General features: G+C 47.2%; 1 protein-coding gene across 3 annotated transcripts in view; it reads right to left on the reverse strand.

Moving 5' to 3' along the window:
- Positions 1–11,780: 11,780 nt before the first annotated feature.
- Positions 11,781–21,102, reverse strand: part of TYRO3 (TYRO3 protein tyrosine kinase) — a 41,503-nt gene continuing 32,181 nt past the window's right edge. For all 3 annotated transcript variants that reach the window (XM_064713956.1, XM_064713957.1, XM_064713959.1), the window contains 5 exons: positions 20,638–20,759; positions 20,081–20,190; positions 18,483–18,642; positions 17,018–17,154; positions 11,781–14,200 (listed from right to left, as the gene is read on the reverse strand). In XM_064713956.1, the coding sequence (XP_064570026.1) occupies positions 13,825–14,200; positions 17,018–17,154; positions 18,483–18,642; positions 20,081–20,190; positions 20,638–20,759 (905 nt within the window). In that variant the 3' untranslated portion in view covers positions 11,781–13,824. The remainder of the gene's footprint in view (positions 14,201–17,017; positions 17,155–18,482; positions 18,643–20,080; positions 20,191–20,637; positions 20,760–21,102) is intronic.

Here is a 21,102-nt window from a genome sequence, read left to right on the forward strand (position 1 = left end):
ACCGCCCTGCCGCGCCTGCCCGCGGCTCCTCGTCTTTCCTCCGCCTGCCGCGTTTGTGAATCACGGACGGGCGGCTCGTGCGCTGCGGGGTGCGATGTTCCGGTGGTAGCTGGAGCTGCGGGCGAACGCCGACGGAGCGCGGCTGGAGTTCAGAAGGATTTCCCACGCTGTGGGCGCTGCTGTCGCTGGCACAAGGCTCTCGGACCCGGCAGGGCTCCCGGGGACCGGAGTGTTTGTGCAGCGCCCACGGAACTGCACTCACACCGATTCCCGAGTTACCGGGAGCTGCGTGTGCGCCCAAAGAGTTAAATGAAAGCCCGTCAGCAAAGGGACGTATTCACTACTACCTCTGAACACAACAGCCCTACGTGGTGTAGGCAAAAGGAGATTCTGGATACTCTTATCCAGAAAATCTATATTTGGTATACAATGAAATAATGGAACAAATGTTGATCGAAAAAAAATAATAATACGTAAACCCCCATGAGCTCTGAGCAACATGGATGTGTGCAGGTTGGCTGAATTGTGTGGCAACTGTAGCTGCATCAATGAGGAAGGTCAGGCCTCCCGTGCAGTCTTGAATAATAATTTTAAGTTGACTAAGGTAAAGGCAGATCACATGTAATGGAAACTAATTTAAAACTTAAACAAAAGCTGGTGGCAAACAGCACCATATGTAGCCCTGGGCTGAAGTTTCTGTGTTGGAGGTCTTGGCCTCAATAGGTGCTCAGTCATTGCAGCAATCTGCATTCCCCCAGGCATTGTGACATTACTGAGAATGTGTGACAATATAGCTGGGGAGTCCATGACGGAGGTAAAAAGGGAAGTGTCTCATTAGACAAAGATTCATATTTCTGCAAAACTGAACTTTGTGTTGAATAGATACTGAATTGAGTGATTGGTTCTCAGATCTCTGAGAAGATCAAAGATATCTTACATCATATTTGAGGAATCTGTATACAAAGGTTAGATATATTAACTGGTACATAAACTTGCTTTGGGCTTTTACAACCTTACAGCTGAAGTTAGAAGGGTTTGGATGTCAATGGAGAAAGCACTGGTGAGCTTAGGACCTGTCTTTTTGGAAATTTCATAGCTTTCTTGAAATTTCTGCTGCTATAAGGGATGAAGTGCCCCATTCCCAGCTGCAGGATCTGTTTTACTTAATAGGCCAAACAGAGGAAACGTCACCCAAATAAAATTTACTGTTTGACATTAACTGCAATGATGTCGCAAACATATAAAAGGATAAAGAAGTAATGCCAAGGCAATCAAAGATATTGAAGTTGGAAAAATAAAAGATAACCCATGGAGGGGAAGTAAGTCTTTGATAATCTCGCAGAGGGAAAAGACATTATGACTAGAGTGGTTTTGAAGGAAACCTGATGGTGTTTGTTTGTGAATATCACAAAAATGAGCCAAGTGCATGTTACAGCTAAAAGAATAAAAAAGAAAAAAGGTTTGGTCTTGAAGTGCAAAAAATATCCTTTATTGGAAAGAGATAGATCTCATGACTGCTGTGTTGAAAAAGTTCCTATCCAAGTTATACTGGGAAATCTTAACATTAAAAATGTACACATTATTTGAAGCAGAGATGCCCAAATTACAAGTGAAATTTTGCAGGATAAACCTTCTGTTTGTTGGCTTTTTTTTTTTTTTTGAAAGATAAGTATTGGGAAACTAAAGTTCATTAGAGATTGAGGACCCTTAAATAAGGAAGGAAGAAAAATAATTATCCTCCTTTTCCCCTCCTTTCCCTTCTGAATAAGACCTTTAAACGGGGGAAGTGGGGACAGAGCAGTCAGTACCTGTTCTTCCAGGGGCATGTTCACCCGGGGACCTCACTGCTCTTCAATATCATGTTTACCCAGAGGCTCCCACTCACTGCCCCATTTCTCTCCACCCTCCGGTTCGCACATCGTTCACTGTTGGCCTCTACACTTGAAATCAACACCCAGCTTTGTCAGTTCTTCCATCCCCACCCATCCCATTAAGAGTGATAAAATGGGCCTGGAAATCCAATAGGAGTGCTCCTACCGAGGAGCATATATAGGAAACAAGGGCTTTAAAAAACTGAGCAGAAACAGGCACATCCTTTTATAAGAAGAAATGATGCAGGTTTTAAGTGGGCTGAGCTTGTGGGAGGAAGGAAGTGTGATACAAAGAGAAAGGGTGGTGCTAAATCTGGTCTATGCCTAAGGCTGGCATTTTATTGCCAAACTCATTACCTGCTCTGTTTATTCCTGATGACTGTAGAAATCAAACCCCTATAAACAAATTTTGTTCTCCCATCAATAATATCCATTTATAATTAATCAAAATGTAAAAATAATTACCTTTAAATGACAATAATTGCATTTAACAACCACCACAACCCTTATGTTTGAAGTATGTTATGTAAATGCTTTAATCAATCACTCAAAGCCTGCAAAATGTCAGATTAAGGCTGCAACTTCCTGGGCATTGAGAGAGTCAGGATCATATGAAGAAAATAATGAAGAAAATAGTGTGTGAATTTTTCATGAAATCAGCATTACACGCATGGGAACCAAATAAAGATCGCTGAGATAATTGTAGAGCTGACATTTACTAGCTTTGCAGCATGGGTTTTGCATTCCAAATAATGACCTTCTTAATACATGGAAAGGGTTCATTGATGATGGTTGCTTTCTGAGAGTTTCCCGTGATTACATTGGAGCTGCTGCTATTGTGTATCTTTGTCTCAATTTAAACCTGAACCTTCCCTTTATACCGGTCACCGGAGCCGCACATTACAGTGTAATTGTACAGCAAGAAAGGTTCTTCTTTCCAAAGCCAGAGGCCAGGAAAGAGGCAGCCACTGGGACTGGAGAGGTAAGGTGGAGAGGAAAGTCTGTCCAGGTTTTCTTTAATTCAACAAGGAAAAATGGCAGGCAAAGCAGAAGACATGCCCCTAACTTTGTTTCTGTTTTTGTTTCACAGATGAAATAAAGCCCCCCAAGGCCTCATCGACTGCTCCCCCTTGCAGCCTTCTTACATCTTCCTGTCTCCGGACACTTGCAGGAGCCTGTGCTTCTGCTCTCTCTTTTACAGAAAACTGCAAGGTGGCCAAGTCCTCTTCTTCTCAGGGTTTGTCCCAGCTTCCCTCCACGAGGGCCAGGGACAGTTTCGACCTCCGAATTCCCAAGCTGCTGCCTTCCCCAGCCCAAAGAAGGCAGGGCTGAAACAAGGCTGCACTTGAGCTCCTCACCTCAGTCATTCTGCAGAGAGCTGGGAGACCTGCGGCGGCACCCAGGAGGGGAGCAGCTGGCGCCAGCGCCGGCGCCTCTCTGCAGTTTACTCCCGGCACGGTGGCTATTGAGCGCAGAAACCCCATGGGAATGCACCAGTGATGGGACACTGGGATTTGGCTTTCGTGCTGCAGGCGAGTTCCTTAGGGGCACAAGGTACCTTTGGGATCTGGCCAAAGACCATCGCCCACCGAAGGGAGCAGCCCCAGCCACCCCGGCGGAGCGCTCCCAGCCTCGCTGTCTTTCCCAGCTGCTTTGTATGCCGCAGTTTTGGCTGCCACAAGCCTAGCCGAGCCCAGTCTTTTTTCCTTCCTTTTCCCGTTTTGAAGAGACCGCAGCCTAGCAAACCCTTTCCTGCCCGGATGGTTCAAACCCACCGTCCCCAGGCCTCAGGCTGCCCCTTCCTCACGGTGACGGGCGACACCGCAGGCGAGGGGTTAAACCGAGGAAGGCGGCTGCCGGCGCAACTCCGGTCAGATCGCTATCGCAGCGCCATCGACCCGAGTCCCACCGGTACACGGGGGCGGGGGGCCGGGGCACAGAGCCGCCCTGCAGGGCTGCGGGGGGCACACAGGGCTGTGCGGGGGGCACACAGGGATGTGCGGGGGGCCGGGGCTGCTCTGCGCCCCAGAACCCCCGGGCGGGCGCGGCATCGGGTGCCTCGGTGCCCGCGGCCCAGGGCTCCTCCGCCGCCGTACTCACGCCGAGGGAACCCAGACACCGATCGCTCGTCGTCCACGTGAGCGCGGAGCTGTCGCGGAGCCCCGGCAGGAAGCTCCAGCTGCAAACCGCCTGCACACGTCTGCCGGCAGCAGTGCGAAAGCAGCTGCGCTCCTGGCTGAACTTCCCGACAGCACCCAGGCCTCTCCCTGGCTCCTAGAATTATTTCCTTTTTAACTGAAAGTGGTGGTGATTTCTCAGATATATGAAGCCAGTAGTTCTTATGCAGCAACATCCTCATTTACAGCAGTTTCGAGAGCCCCAAACGATATTACAGATCTAACAGACTCCACCCGTGCCCTGCAGCCTCTCCTGGTGAAAGGAGGCACGAAGCAGGCACAGCTCGCCCCTCCTGCAAGAGGCAGAGCTCTGTCCCTGCAGCCCAGACTGCCACTGGCATACTGGGGTCAAGGCTTGGAGCTTCCCCAAAGCGGGAGACCTACCCGGGGGCTGACAGGGAGGGAGGAAAAGGGAGAGAGAGGACGAGGGGAAAGGGATGAGGCAGGCATCAGGCACTGGGGTACTGCTCAGAGGCAGAACAATGGGGTCACGGGTTTTATGGGTGGGTTGGAAAGCATTCTTAGACTGTTGTGCACCATCTAGAGGCTCCCACGCATTGACAAAATTTTTGCCCTCCCCAAGGGTGTCTGAGAGGTCAACAGCAGGTGAGGGGAGCTCAAGGTGTTGGCTGTACCACCCGGGCATGAGGGCACCCGCTCCCCTCCCCATCTCCCAGCCCCAGCAGCGCTGCCCTTGTATTATTAAGCAGCAGCGTGGACAGTTTTGCCAATCAAAGAAACTCGCTGCCCTAAGCACTTGTCTGCTACCCACATCCTACCTCTGAAGCTGATACAAAGGAAAAATAAAGCTCCTGAGGCAGGCGTGCAATGCAGAGACCAGCTCGGACACCTGGCAGCGGAGCACCAGCTCTCAGAGTCTGGCCTGAGGCAAGGAAACTTGCTCAAAAAGCTCCAGCTGCATCAGTGAGCAGTGCAGTCAGAGCATGTTCACAGACCAAAGCCGCTGGATTTAGCAGCCTGCAGCTTGTGCTGTAGTCATTTGGGCAGGGATGGTTTCCTCAGCCCAGCTCCTCACCAGGTCTGGGAACTGGCAGCCCTTGGGCAGCCTGTGAGCAGCAGATGCATTCTCACAGCCCATCTCCCAGCATGTCCTCAGTCAAAACTCCCCCAGTCAGTGTGAGGAGGGACTGTCAGGACATTCACTATGAATGCAGCATCCTTGTCTAAAACAAGGACATGCTAAGGTGTCCACTTCAAGTCAGTGTTTTCACATATATTCACTGAAATAACATTTCACTGCTTCCAGAGAAATTACTAAAAAGGCACAGAAAAGGCAATTATCAAATATGGACTTGCTTCATAGATGCTGCTGATAAATAACATAACCACATCACAAAACTGCACAAGCAGTTTAAGGCACAAAGAAGCAACAAACTCTGTATGGTCTGAGAGCTGGCACTTGAAGACATTTCTGCATCCCTCCCAAGCTTGCTTCATAGGGAAGCTCACCAAATCTACATCCAGAAATCTCATCAGGTTTTGCATGCTGAATGTCAATGCAAGCAAAATTACTAGTCTGGGGCCAACTTCTCATTTCAGTTGCTTCCTGTAGTTTTGCAGGAGTCAATAGTTATAAGTAAGCAGAAGTAAAGTCTGACCAGGAAAATCCCCCAAATCTTAGCCTGTATGGACCTAGAATATAGAATTTTCTCTCACTCAGCAATCTGGTACTCCTTCTTGGCAACTGAATCCTGATTAAAAAAAAATTCAGAAACACAAGCAGGATTACCCTTCACTGTTCACCAGCAAGGTCACTAAGCAGAGTAAAGCACTGAAGCCATCTCAAGAAATGTGCCTGCTGCCAAGGACCCTTAGAACAGTTCAGCAGCGTGGTGACAAGGATCTTGAACTGGTCAGCAAGGAGAAGGATCCGACTGGTCACACACGGCATCCTTGTGGGTGTAAGTGCTAGCGGGGATCAGGGGCTGCTGCTGGTGCTACGGCTGCCCCAAGCCAGGCAGGATGGCTGTTCTCAGTCTGAGCTGGGGCAGGGACAGGAAGGCGAGTGAGGCCATTGGGAGGTATTGAAATTGCATTTGTGGGATGCAAAATAGCATTTCATGGATGAGCAGACAGCAGGGAGAGCTGCAGGGGAAACAGAGCCTGCTGGGAAAGGTTTCCCCTATAGACCTGCAGATCATTAAATGACTTCAGCTTTCTGAAGGGCCTATGTTCAACTGCCTTTATGGGCATATTTCTTAGGATTATGAACAATGAATGTGAGAGATTTTAAAAATCAGGCAAAGTCTGATGTTATACAAGTCCCAAGAGCAGCTCAAATTCATTCTGTAGGAGAGGAGACTGGCATTTCTGAGACACAAATGTCATGCTAGAGACTACAAAATGTCCCCGACTGGCACGTTATCCCACCTCTGCCCTCTCTGAGCTCTCTCTGGAGCAGACAACACTGGCTCACTGGCCAGTCCTCAGCAGCTGGCCCTGGGGGTACAAAACTGAATCGATCCCCAAACTTCCTCAGGATTGCTCACTTCAGGCTGCCCTGGGCTCTGCTGTGGATGAGGGGTCCCACCACCAAGGCTTGCTCCTGTTTTCCAGCATCCTCCTTGTGAGCAAAAGCTCAAGTGAGAAGAAACTGTTGGAAGAGAAGCCATTGTCTGTGGGTTCATCTGCACTGAGGGAAAGGCATGTTGTGCCCTTTAACCACACCTGGTGAAGACAAGTCTGTGCCTTGCTTCCATCTGTGCTAGCAGGTTCAGGAAAAGTGTTGTGGGAGAGACACAGATACACCTAATCCTGCTACTGTATGGGAAGACCATAGAAAGCCTTGTCTTCTTTGAGATTTAATCCCCATTTGCACTAATGTTGTGCTAAGAACAGCTTTTTCTTTATTTGCCAAATTCAGTGTCAGTGATGTCCTGTGAGATGTTTACTGAGGAAATAAATCCATTAATTTTTTTCTCATGAAATGTTAGAGCCTTTCTGGAACAAAGGAAAGTGTGTATTTTCTACATTCACAGATTTCTGATAAACAGGCAAGCTGCAAAGCACGATGTTGAATTCTTGCCAGCCTTGTGACGGCGTCATCCCCTGGACTTCCGTGAGCTGCTGCACAGTGCCCCTGCTGTGGGATCAGCATCAGGGCTCAGCAGTGCTACACAATGCTTAGCAGCTGAATGGGCTCAAGGAAGCAAACCAACGTCATCCCAGCAGATCATCTTCACCCAGAAGAGATCAGGGCATGGCATAAAGGCAGACTGGGTGCATTTCCGGGTTACATACCACATCCTTCCCTCAGCGTGCTATTTTCATGCCAGAAATCTGATCTGATGATCTCAGTGCCTTTCTCACAGATTTACACCGCTATCAGCAATGGGTGGTTCAGACCTGCAGTGCAGGAGGCCTCTGGGATGAGGTCTGCTCCACTGAGACTAAATGGTTGAGTGGGTGAACATAAATCCCCCCCCAAAAGTCTCTGTGGGCCAACTGTGTCTTTAGTTCCAGCACTGCAGCTCCCTACCCTACAGCTTGACAGAGCTCAGCAGACTGGCAATATTTTGTGGAGTATATTAAGAAAGGAAACAGAGAAATACTGAGCCGTGCCAATTTCTGCCATAAATTAATAGGTTCAGCCCCGCTCATTTGGATCCTCGCTTGATGATGCCTGCAGAAAAAGCCACTGGCTGGTAGGGCAGCAGCCACGATCAGTTTCAGTGATTACCCAGGGAGACTTCATCAATAGGTGGGAAATATGGGAAAGATTTCACATAGTGAGCCTGATCACTGCCTCAGGTACAGCCCAGCATATCAGTTTCAATGGAAGTGCATTGGTGTAATTGGGAGTGTTGGCAGACAAGCTGAGTGAATCAGATGGGGGGAGGGAGTGTGAGAAGTCACCGGCTGTTTGCTCTGCCAGAGATTTCCACCCCCTCAGCAGCGCTGGTGGAAACATGTGCCTGTGCTTCATCCTTTTCTGCGTATCATCAGGTGTATCTTCATACCCTGAGCAGTACCAGCACTGCTGGCCCTGGCTGATGGGGTTCCCAATTACAGCAGAGAAGGAGCACACAAATATTGGGGAGAGGGTCTTAAACCGCCCCAGCTCTCTGATGAAATGCTAAGGCTTGAAGTTCTGATTTGACACAGGTTTTTTTACTTTGCAGGGCTTCGGGCAACAGCTGTCTGCTTCTCTCTGGAATGCAGTTTGCATCCCCTGCATAAGCTCCAAGTCTGCATCTTGCTTTGCCCTTACACCCTGCAGCTCAGGTACAAGGTTTGTGGTCACCAAAAGGCTATTAAAGCTCAGTCCATCCTCATATGCCCTGCCGCACACCTGCACAGTATTTCTGCTCCTCTTTATCTTTGTATCTCTGTGTAAGAAGAGGGATTCTGTAGACAAATAATACCAGGAAACATATTAATTAGTTCTGAACCTTGCCTGACTTTGGGGAGGCATGCTGCTTTACATCAACTAGCAATGTGAACCTTGGGAGCTTTTAGCTTCTTTAAAGATAATTTAATAAGAAGAAGCAGTGAGAGGCAGCAGCCAGTGACCGAAGGGCGCTCTGCTCTGGCTAGCACCGTGTCACACAAGCAAAAGTCGCTGTCGCAGAGGCATTCATTGGCAGAAGCAGAGAGGCAGCAGCAGTCTCCCACGCAGCTCAGGTAATGACAGGGTAGCAGCCAGGATCATTGTCTTATATATTAACTAAGAGAGCAGAGACCTTCTGAATTTGCTGCAGTAACTGCCATGTTGCAGTGTGCAGCCTGCTGCTCTCCAGTGACCTGTCATTTCTGTCAGCTCCCCCTTTTCTGTCACCTTTACTGGCACTGCATGGTTATCAGTACGTGCTGCAATATCCTGTACTCCAGCTGGATCATTTATGCATGCAAGCCCTCTTTCCTTGTCACGAATTTGTGCTTCCTTACACCACATGCTGGCAAGAGCCAGCTCCTATAGACTCTTCTGGAAACTAGTCCAGTTCTACAAAATCTATACTGAACTGAGCAAAGCTTAAATCAACAAGTGCCATCTATCTCCTGGGGTCTCACATTTCTTTCAGATCTATTTCAAGCCAGTGAAAAGAAACTGGAGGAAACAAAAGCTGTTCAGATATTTTCTGTGCTGCTGAAATACCTGTTCCCTAATTTCAGTCCTACTGCCAAATATAACCAAAAGATGTTCTGTTTCATCTAACTGCAGTTGGGAGTGACTTGGCTTGGCATGCCTCAAGCTGGAGGATCCATGGAGTAATTAGGAAGTGAGGAGTCAATCATCTTTGTTGTTGCCAGACCTCAGTGCAGTGACTGAGGTCTGATTCATACTGACGCTGAATTCCCTTTATATGACAGAAAACGCAATCAAAACCCATGTCCATCAGTCTTTTCAGTTCTTGGACTAAGTAATTGATTTCTAGCTCTGTTTCCCATGGTAACAAGGCTCTCTGATCACCAGCTGCACGTGTTGGCCCTAATAGCTTTTGAATCCACTGCTTTATTTCGGCCAAATGCGATGGCAAGACTGAGGTCTGAAGGATAATTAAGTTTCTATAAGTTTTCTGAAAAAAGTCTGCATGTGGCAGACCCTATTACTTCCACATCAGTTCTTTCACTGCAGATGGAAATTCAATGAGCATTAGATGCCAGAGACCCCACCAAGGGAAAAGGTCTTGTAAGAACCTTAACTAGTGGCAAGCTTCACCCAGAGGTTGCAATCACCATTGGATCCAAATCCACAGGAATCCATTGTTTGTAGAACAACTTGCTATTTTAAGGGAATGCAGCAGGTATGAAGTAACAAATCAGTGTAAAATTAGGACTGTCTATGAGGGTTCCTCACAGAAATCCCTGGTAAAAAATAAGAGAATTTGCAAAAGTTGGTGATTACTGAGCATCAGGAGAGGATGAACACTACCAGCAATGTGTAGAATGTAAATCAGGAAAATATGTGCAAATATCGTTCCTTTCACTGGTCGGTGAGACTCAGATTTTTACTCAAAATTAATTGCATTTCATTTCTAGGCAGTGTTTTTACAGAGTCAAGACTTCAACAATTCCCTCCAAGCACAGGTGAAGAAAGAAGGTGGCTGGTTCCAGTGTAGCTGTGCAGCAGCTCCCAGGCATATCCATGCACTCGCCGCAAGCATCTGCTGAGCTGCCAGCCCTGAGCACACCATTGCCCACACTGAGCAGGCTGGATCAGGCTGCAGCATCCCCAGATCTGCAGGCTGAGCTGCCAGCACGGCCCAGCAGTCAGCCCTGGCACTGGAGGGGACAGGGGCATGTCTCCTCCTGCACTAACTACTCCTATGCGCTCTTGCTGGGTGCTGTGCAGTCATGCTGCCTCACAACCTAGCTGGTAACTGCACCTGTGGCCAGAGCTTCTGTTATAAAGAAGGAGACCCTGTCTCAGGGAGATGTGGATGAAGGAGCATGGTCAGGCTTATCCATATGGGACAGAAGTTGCTTCAGCATAAACGTGCACATGTTGGACGTCCCCAGTACACTGGGCAAGGGCTGCTGCTTGGGAAGATGGGAGGGCTGCGCTGTTGTACTGGGTGGTGGAAAAAGAGGGTGGCTGTGGGAGAAACATTTTGTTTAATTAGGAAAACAGTGTGCCAGGCTGGAGCCTAAATCAGAGCTGTTAGGATGGAGCTTCCCTGGGGTCAGGATCACATTGCTGTCTCCAAGCAGATGCAGGGCCAAGCCAGCTCTGTACAGCCTCTTTGTGATTTGAGAGCAGAGTACTGCAGGGCACCTGGGCTGGACCAGAGAGAGCACCTCATCCTTTACCAAAACACACAGCCAGCCCCCACCTCAGACACCTGCTTGGTCTCAGCTGAGGCAATGCCATCTCTGTTCTGGTATGTCATATATCAAATTTCACATTTCTGCTTTCTGACTCCCTCTTGACAGCTCATCCCATCTGTCCCCATTTTAAAATCTCCTTCCCTCCCTCTTTTTTCACTAGTTCTTCTGGTGTTGCCTCTCCCACCCACAATACAGCCTTGTTTGTACCTGGTCTCCAAGCTTTTATGCAAAAGGATTAAATCATCATTTGAAACAGATCTAAGGGACATAACTGGGAACTGGAAACTTAAAATATTAACCAAATCAGCTGCTTCATGCTTTGGAAGTCGTTTTTCCTGCATTGCAGATGGGGGGTGAGTGCTTGTGCCGTTTCCCATCACTCTTCCTCTCTGCGTGAGCTGCAGGCAGAGGGCGTGCAGCGTGCTGTTTGCTTGTGAAGAATAAAAGCGTGAGGTATGCCTTTTCTTCTCTGCAAGTTGGAAATCCAGGGGCTCTTTTATGTTGTGCTTGGAACACTTGAGTCAGGATCTGAATTCTACCCACCTCCTCCAAACCTCTTTTCCACCGAGAGCACTGCCAGTAGCTGGATGGGCGCACGTGACAACTTTCAGGGAGCAACTGATGCACAGGTCCTGCATTCCTCGGTGGGAAGCACCACATCCCAGAGAGGGCTCTTCCCCAGGTGCCTGCAAAGTGGTGGCTGCAGAGCCTCTCTGCGTGGAACCACTGGCCCCTGCCCATCAGATTTTGGCCTTCACAATCTCAAGGCTGGAGCAACGCAGGGTAACTGTAACCTGGGCAGGCCAAACGTATTCTCTGCTCCCAAGAAGTAGCTCAGTCATGCTTGGTGAAGGAAGAAAGATGACTTTCCGCTGGGCTGACTATGACCCCACACAGTTAGTGAGCATCATCACACATTCTGCTACAGTTAAGAGGCTGGGACTCAAACACAGTACAGGTTTTATTATTAAAAAATGCATAAAAACTAAAGACATGCTTCCCAGAGTTAGAGACTATATGTACATCTGCACTTCCTAGGCAGCTGCAGGGAGCATAGCCTTCTGCTCTCACTGCAAAAGTGCACTGCACAGGTTTGTTAGGTGTTATCTTCTCACCTGCATTTACAGCATTCCAGCTAAGAGAAGAGAAAACCCTGGACTGCCTGGGGTGTAAGATTTGTATCTGTGACTGAGAAACCATACTGAATTTCTGGAGAGACCTCTGGGACATCTCTGTTCAGTTGGAAACTTAACAGAAAGGGCCCATGCTCAAGTCTCAGGCTGAAATTCCCCTTCCCTAGGAAGAGTTCTCATAAGGGCTGAAGCTTGACCTGAATTTTATATTTAGACCCCGACTTGACAATAAGCAAATACTGGGTATTGACGGGCGGATTGTTCTGATACCAAGTCTGCAATCTCATTTGACTTTTTGGTCCCACCTTTGCCAACTCAGTAAATGCTGACATTTGTGGTATTAGTTTGAGAAAGTGCAATGTGGAATCCTAAGAAATACTGCCAAGTTTTCAGCGCAGTGAAAATAAAAGAAATTAAGATCTAGCAAATATTTAGGATAAGTAGAGTAAGATGTAACTGCACTTCCTGGCTGGGAACCACTGCACAAAACAAATGCTGATTTACAGTAAAATATTAAATTATTAAAAACCACACAAGCACTTGCAGTTACAGTGAGTCAGACATGCTGATTGGAAAACAAAACAAAACCCAAAGAGCAAACCCATTAATTTTGCCCTGTCTGGAAGGCTGCAGTGATACTATTCCACGTTTTATGTGACTTTTACAGCATGCCAAAAAGCCTCCTAAATAGGAAGGCCAGTGGTTCTCAAGCTTTTTCATCACGAGGCCTCTCTCTTCAGAAAGAAATCTTCCAGTTGATCCCTCCCCTCAACACACATCTTCCTGAAATTGATTTCACATGTCACTGTAGCAGCTACAGTTCTTCATTATTTGAAGAAGATATAGGGCTAATAAAGAGAATGATAGAAATAATCCAACTTTGAAGCAAATGCTGAATCCCGCTCCTGCTGAAACTGAGCAAGTCATCATTCTGTATCTCAGTCTTCTTCCTCTCCTGGAGGGCAGCACTTAGCATTAATTAACACTGTTTCCCCATACTGCTGTTAAGTCCTCTCTACACTGCTTCCTTTCCATTCCTTTGAAGTTGGATTCTGCCCTCACACAAGCCAGCTGCTCTCCCTCCCTTTGCATTTTAATGTCAGCTGCAAGTCTAGTCAGGCCTGAACTGGCATCAAACAGAAGAAAAAGAAAGACATAAAAAAAACATACATGGGGAGAAGAGTAATGCTGGATTTTCATTTTTTTTTTCTAATCTCTTTGCTCACCAAAATGTCTGAAACTCTTAAAAGAGCCCTGGACTGAGGAAGCAGCAAATGTCACCACATGAAATGAACCAGATGTTCAAATTCAGTGCTGGGTAGGAGCAGATCCGCTGATCAGTCTGAGAACCACTGAGGTAGGCAACAAGTCTAGGCAGTACTGCTGAGTGAGCATGAGGGGAATTTTGCCCTCTTGTCCTGAATGACAATATAAATACCCACTAGAGTTTTCAGGGGTACCAGTCCCAAAGTCACGCAGCCAGGATTGAAGACAACATCTACACAAGAGCAAGCACTGACTGAACAGAAGGTGTATTCAGCTCTGCTCCAGCACTCAGTGAGAAGAAGCAGAGCACAGACTCCGACTGCTGCCTTAGCTCTGAACTCCTTTCAGCAGGATGTGGTCAACCTGTAACCCTACTGCCTCCCTCCCTATATCCAAGGGGTTGTTGGGGTTGCAGTTCTTCCAAGCTACTTGCCTCTGCAGCCCACACGGGTGGTGAAAGCTACAGAAGCTGACCAAGAGCCCTGGCCAGTGCTGTTCAAAGCTCTTCCAGAACCGGCATCAGAGCCCCAGGAGACAGCACCACGCTGCACACATCCAGTCCCAGGGAAGCTCACTGCTATGTACAGGCTAGCAACTCTTCTCTCCTTCTGTCTCTAGCTCATACAGAAGGCTTTTGTCCTCCCCTTCTTGTCCATCTGGATGCCTTTCACCCTCAGCATCATCTCCAAGGCACAAGGGGCTCATGATATAGCGATAGTCACTTGTGACAGCAGCAGCTGCCCCAGCAACAGTCTCCTCAGCATCTATGTTTCCAAAGGAGGTGTGCAGGGCAGGCTCACTTGCAGATGCCTCTTTGTCCTTCCCAATGTTGACATAGAGAGGATCTTGACTGGAAGAGAGTGTGGACATTCTCCCACGAATCATTTCCAGCTGGGAGCGGAGTACTGCAAAGCTGGGCCGTAGCTTGGGCTCAGGATGCCAACATCTGCACATGAGATCATAGCTGCAAAACAGAGGGAGACAAGAGCATTGAGAAGTGAAGCAGCCATGCTCTGCACCTCTGAAGAGGGGCTCTGGGCAGTGAAGCCTAAAAAACACAGACACTTCCCCGAAAAACTGTCAGCTTTGGCCTGGCACAGGTGATACAGCATGGATGGCCATTATGGGTGTAATTTCTTGTTTCTTCTCATTTTTAAGGGCATTCTCCCTTTGGTCAAAAATGTTATTTAGATGGTATCAAAAGCCCTCTCAAAGCATGCTGAATTTCCTGGTAAAACCCTTGTTCTGCTGTCTCTAGGGAGCTAGAATAGGAATTTGAGTGTGACATCACCTAGTAATAGTTTTTGAATTTATTCACAAAAAGCACCCTCACAACCTCTGCCACAGCTTGAAGCTGTTCCTCCAAATTCTAGTTCAAGAGCAGATAAATCACAGGAAGAAAACAAAGATCAAATTGCAGGAGGTGCATGTTATTTCCAGAGTATCCTTTCTTTCATGCCATGTTAACTCAGCTCCCAGAGTAACGGAAGTGTGCTGCTGCTGTGCCTGAGAGGTTGTCAACAGGACTGGAAAAAGGCACCCTGGGTTTGTTTAGAGGGCTGTTAAAGAACGGGCAACAGCTTCAGTGCTGGAAGAGGGATGCTGAAATGGCCTTCAACTACAAAGGTGCCACTCCAGTGCAGAAGACAGGGCCATTACCAGGTCCCGTCCTGCAGCCTTCCTCCTACAGTCAAACGCAGCCAGCTCAGCTCTGGCACCCCAGGGCCAGCAGGAGCGGACAGTCCCTGGCTCAGCAGGCCCGTGCTTGGGCAAGGGGAGAGAGCTCAGTGCCCTGAGCTCCCAGCTCGGTGTCGGCGCTGGCCGCGCTCCCGCCGGCCAGGCCGCGGCCGCAGGGCTGCGCTGGAGCACGGCCAGAGCCATTGTCCTGCTCCTCTTGATGCATCACCCACAAGACTGGCAGCTGCACTCCTATGCTGTTATTGTTGCCAGTTTTGCAGGGAACGGGAACAAAGCACAGTGCTGGCACTGAAAAACACTGCATACAAATGAACCTCAGTTGAACTTGTAAATGGAACAAAAAATCTGATGTGGCCTTTACTGGGAAATAAAGCATTTCATGATGGGTTTTATTTTACTTTTTGTATTCCTTGTGATCAGACTTACAAGACTGTTTCTTATCTCACACTACTTTTACAGAAAGCTTCTATGGTTCAGTTGTCTTAATCCTGATTTACATCCCTCACAAACAGTAGAAACGACTATAAATGCTGCAGATAAAACAGAAACTTCCAGTTCTGTGCAACCAAATTAAACACTTGCTTTTACCTTTGCTATCCATTGAATAATCCGTTTGAAGGAAAAGTAGAAAAAGATTGGCTATGCTGAATCAACTCAAAGGTCCCTTTGCCCCAGTACCCTGTGCCTGACAAAGTCCAGTAGCAACACTTGGGGAACGCATGTAAGCTGAGGCTGAGCATGTAGTGAGACTTTTCTGGTATATTCTCTCAGGTCTCAATAACCTGTAGCTCAAGCACCTCACAAAAGATGGTTGTACTTTTTCAATAGTTTTTGATGCATTTTTCTCCAGTGACTATCTAGTAGGTTTGTGAGTATCTTCTCTACTTTCTGCATCTCTAACATCTTACAGCCATAAGCTCCACAACCAAAGCTCCTCAGAGCAGCCATGATGCAGATGTGCAATTAATTTAAGCAGTGATATAACTGTTTATATTTGTATTCAGTAAAAAATGAACTGCTGAGAAGATGAAAGTGTTCACCTTTAGTAACACAAGTACAGATTATTCCCTATGTAGGAGAAAAGGGAAAGGTGAAAGCAGCTACATTAAATAATCCACTATCAGAGCAGGAGGGAAGAGGGAGGAAAGAGGTCTTAGACCACTAAAATCAGTGCTCATAGTTATATCTTGCTTTGGGCACAACACACAGAGCCTTGCTTGGGCCCTCAGTGAAATGATTTCATCTTGTCCAGGCAAGGCAAGTTTTACTTTGGGATAAGTTATGGTGACACTCCCTGGGGGATCCCAGCTCCATGTGAGGACACCAGGAACCTCCAACCATCACTCATGGAAGAAGGGTTCCTGAGCAAACATTTCCCGTGACCTGCTGGCCACGAGTGAACCCTTGGCAGCAGGATTAAGGCAGGAGCACAGGCTGCAGCATGTGGCTGCCTGCTGCCCTGTGGACTATCTAGGTCCTTCCTGTAAGTCTGAAAATGTCTGCAACCAGAATCTTCAAGATTGTCCTGGATTTGTTCCTAGATGTAATTTAAGGTGGGACACTGATCTACACAACCTTAGTTTGTCCCACCTGCTCTCTTCTCTTTCAGCCTGCTATTTCTGAGAGTAGTAGATCAAAATTTCAAAACTGGGCAAACCTTTGAATGACACATGCAGGCCACTGCCTCTGCAATCCAGTTTCCTTGTAGTCTTGCTAGACTGCCTCTCTATTCATCTTTCAGGGTGTGCCATGGAACTCATCCCTTTGCTCAGATGTTGGCCTGAGAAGCCAGGGTTCAGTGATTCTGGAAACACAATTACAGTTCCACAAAGCCAAGAACTGCTAATGTTGACCCTGTTGAAACCATTGAGCCAAGTTAGCTGCTTGTGTAGTTACCACAGGTTCCTGGGAGCTCTGCCAGCAAAGAATATCTAGTAGCTAACCCAGGGACTTTCTAGTGAATGGCTCTGTGTACTGGAAAGTGGAGAGATTCAGATCAGCATCCCAGCCAGCTGCCTCTGTTTCCTTCCAGCGTGCCAAATTCCTCAAAAAAATCATGTCAGCAGGGTGAGGAAGTACTCACACATCTTCCAGGCACTCCGGGGGCTGCTTCAGCCTGTTGCCACTGATGAGGTAGTTGTAGATTTCTGCGTTCTCAATGCCAGCATAAGGGGTTTGCCCTCGGGTCACAATCTCCCACATGGTCACCCCAAACGCCCACTGAAAGAGAACAGCACACAGAACAAGTGAACAGACCGTTCCCTGCTCGCTGGGCTTGCTTTCAGTATGCTCAGGCTGTGCTGGGTAATGTCATCTGAGCAGCAGTGATGCAAGGACTATCCAAATTCTAGCTACAAAACAGAAATGACCCACCAGATGCTTCTGGTGCTGGCACATCATCTTAGGAGACAGCTGAAGGCCCTGTCCAGCCCCATCCTGCAGTGGAGCAGGGGAAGATTTGGAGCTACTCCTGTCTTCCACCTGCAGACCTTTCCTACTTATGTTCTTTAAGGTATGTGGTATCAATTTTTTGATTCCCAGATAGAAGAATATTTTGGTTTGGGGCTCACAAATCAGTTTCTTAATTCATTTCACCAGATTCTGAGTTTCTAGTAATGTACAGACACAAGGGAAAGCAGAGTTTAGCCAATAAGCAGGGCAAGAACAAACCCCCCCTTATGGCTTACGTTCATTTCAGCTCTACACTGCACAGCCGTACTTGTACTTTTCAACTAAACTGCAAGGTTTGTGAGGTGCAAAAAGTTATTATTTTTATAAGCAAACCCCTGTCCAATGCTTGTAACCTGGCTTAACTAGTGATCACCAATCACTAAACCCAGTGTGCAGTGGATGCAGCAATGGCTGGGCAACACAGCAGCCACATTACAAGGCACTCTTGGTTATCTCTTCAAGGACACCGTGACAGGGACAACTGGAAAGGCAAGACCACAGCACTGAAGGACAAAACTAGTGTGAAAATAGATCAAAAGGCAGCAAGGAAGAGCGAAGATGGTACCAGAAAAAAAAATCCCAAAAGGAAAATAAGTAGCAATTTCAGATGAATGGGTTTAGCCTTGCTCCCCAGGGGCAAAGATATGGGGAGTGTAAACACTGACGTATTCAGATCTACAGAGTTCCACCAATGCCTTCTGCAGCACAGAGCACCTTTGCTGCACTTGTGCCTAAGTGTGTGGGTCACACACATTTCAAATGTCACCTTCAAACTGTCAGGCAGAAGAGAAAGGAAAATAAGAGAGAATAAGAGAGAGAAAACTGCATAAAGAGAGGAAAAGCAAGAGAAGAAGAGGAAAGAGGAAGAGGATGGGGATAAACACTGAAAAATAAAGGACAAAAGGACAACAAGAAGAAAAGGGTTGATGTCTTCTCCATTAAACACTCCTATATTTTTAGCCTTAAGTTCTGACATCATCCCTCAAACACAAGGTGAACTCTCTTTCCTATCACCAGGGCCTTTTCCCACCCTGAGTGGGAATCCTCCACTCCAGCAGGAATACAAGTGGTCCCCAGGGCACCGGAGCAAACCTCACCACATCGCTGTGCGTTGTGTACAGATTATCTGCCAGGCTTTCCAGAGCCAGCCACTTCACTGGCAGCTTGGAGGCACAGCCCTGGCGGTAGTAGTCTCCACTGTAGATTTTCTTAGAAAGTCCAAAGTCTGCGACACTCACGTTCATGTTCTCATCCAACCTATGGGAAAGTTTTCACAGATGAGGAAAGGAAAGCATTTATTGGCTACCTCAGACAAAAAAATACCCAAAAATCCAAAAAATAAAAAAAGGTATACAGCTCACCAAGTATTACACAGAAGGAGAATGATTTCATCTACTTGGTGACCAATGTGAAATAGCTTAGTAGTCTCAAACTAGTTCCTTCAGACTAACAGGGAACTAATCATGACTAAGGAAGTAAGGAAGTGGCTAGGCTCAGATGGTCTAGACTCTTACACAAAGCAAACTCAGATACCTTCCATTTCCAAGATTATCAGAGGACATCTGCAATGCTCACTGCTATCACCAAGACCTGCACCCCATACTGGAAATCAAAAAAATCATAGGGTGATTGCCTAGACTGCCTGTTAAAACTGCTTGAACTGCTAGATCTGCAACATCTCTCCAAGCCTGGTTAATGGTCTGAATTGCTCTGTCACCCACTTAAACCTATACATGTTGGCAGACAGTCCAAGTAAAGGCCACAAACTTCATGCTCCCAGGCCTCATAAAGAACTCACTGCTTCTCCAGAAAATGTGCTGAAATAGCCATTCAGCTTCCTCTGGAGGATGTCTACAAAAACAGAAAATCAGTCTGGGTTTCTCATAAATGCCAAAGCAGGCTAACCCATCATTTTTCATCATAACTATCAGGCTCTTTTGCCTGTACATCTGGACATTGAAATGCCTTTGGAAATCTGTGTCTCATTGTGGATTTTATTGGTTGTTGTGGTTTTGTTCAGAGGCAGAGTACTGCTGTCACAATGAGCTGTTCCATACTCCATTCTCAGGGAAGAAGCAGAGTGGAAAAGATACAAAAAGGACTTTTCTTTCCTTCAAAGCAGTCAAGGTAGTTTGGTGTCAAGAACAGTGAAGTGGGATCATATGGTGTGTTCACCATGCAAATATTTTTAGAGGCATTCTCCACAAGCTTTCAAGGAAACTACAGTTCTTATATTGTGATAATCAAGTCCTCAAAATAGATACCAGAAATACAGACTTCATCACACAATGGAAGTTCTTTTCTCCTAACACAGCCAAACCCATTCCCTCCTGCTGGTTGCTTGACATTGTGGAACAAATAGCCTTTGCTGACACACAACCACTGGAGTGGCTAATTACAAACACATACTGTAATCAACTCTGTGAAACTATCTGCAAACCAATGACAGAAAAGGTCATTATAAAAAGGGCTTGTTTGAAAGATCAGTGGGACTTTAGGAGTTGCTCCCTGCTCCCAGCAGCACCACCACACACCCCACCACAATGACTATGGCTCCCCTATGTCTGTTGTCACTTAATGCAAGCATCAGCATTCTTAGGCAGGACCCCTGACACTTCTGTCATGCAAAAGGTTTTTTATCCCTCCCTTACCCACTCTGGTCTTTCTTTTCATTAAAAACTCATTAATCACTTACATGCAGTTCCGAGCTGCAAGGTCCCTGTGTATGAAATTTTTTGAGCTTAAGTACTCCATCCCGCTGGCAATGTCAATCATGAACTTGAGGAGTGTCTGAACAGGCAAGTTCTGTAAGAAATAACAGTTTAGGTTCTATTCCCAAAGGCTTTCAAGCACATATGACAAAAATGCAAAGTTTGCTGCCACTTTACAGAGCAGGGATGGGGAATACAGGGATGGGATGGGATGGGATGGGATGGGATGGGATGGGATGGGATGGGATGGGATGGGATGGGATGGGATGGGATGGGATGGGATGGGATGGGATGGGATGGGATGGGATGGGATGGGATGGGATGGGATGGGATGGGATGGGATGGGATGGGATGGGATGGAGGAGCTGGTCCCCAGCATACATGGAATTAAATACTTTAAGACCACATCTCACAACTTCCCCTGGTATTAAAATCCAATCACCTGCCAGTGCCTTTGGGACACCAATCCTGAGCTGCTCCAAATACATTCTCTGAAAATCCCTAACCTCCCAGAAGGAATTCTACAGTAAGACAGACTTACAAATGGGTTTTCCCCAATCCTTGACATCAGCAGAAAAGCATGGAGGTCTCCATGCTTCATGAAGGGCAGGATCACCATGGGAATTGGGAGACGGCCCTTGGGACGGCTTCGTAGGCTGACTCCTGGTGAGGACACACACAGCAAACGGGTGTTAGCAAATAGATTATTCCCAGGAGGAATCTTACAGGCTGCTGTGCCTTCCTCTGACAGATCTGGAGGAAAATGTGCAGTTTTGGTGGGTAGATTCCATGCTCCAAGCTTCTGTGGCTTTGTGCCAGGTGGTAAGATGCCTCTAACCCTGTTTGCTCCAGAGGCTGTACTAAGAGCCTAGAGCCTCTCAGCTCTCCTTGCAGGACCAACTATAAATGCTTCTAGGATCACTCCAGACCAGACAGCCCCAAGCCCAGGCTCTGCAAAGCAATCTCCACATTATGGAAAATACCTGCATTCCAAAGTGTCTACCCA

This window comes from Zonotrichia leucophrys, chromosome 5 (genome assembly GCF_028769735.1).
Source record: "Zonotrichia leucophrys gambelii isolate GWCS_2022_RI chromosome 5, RI_Zleu_2.0, whole genome shotgun sequence".
NCBI lineage: Eukaryota > Metazoa > Chordata > Aves > Passeriformes > Passerellidae > Zonotrichia > Zonotrichia leucophrys.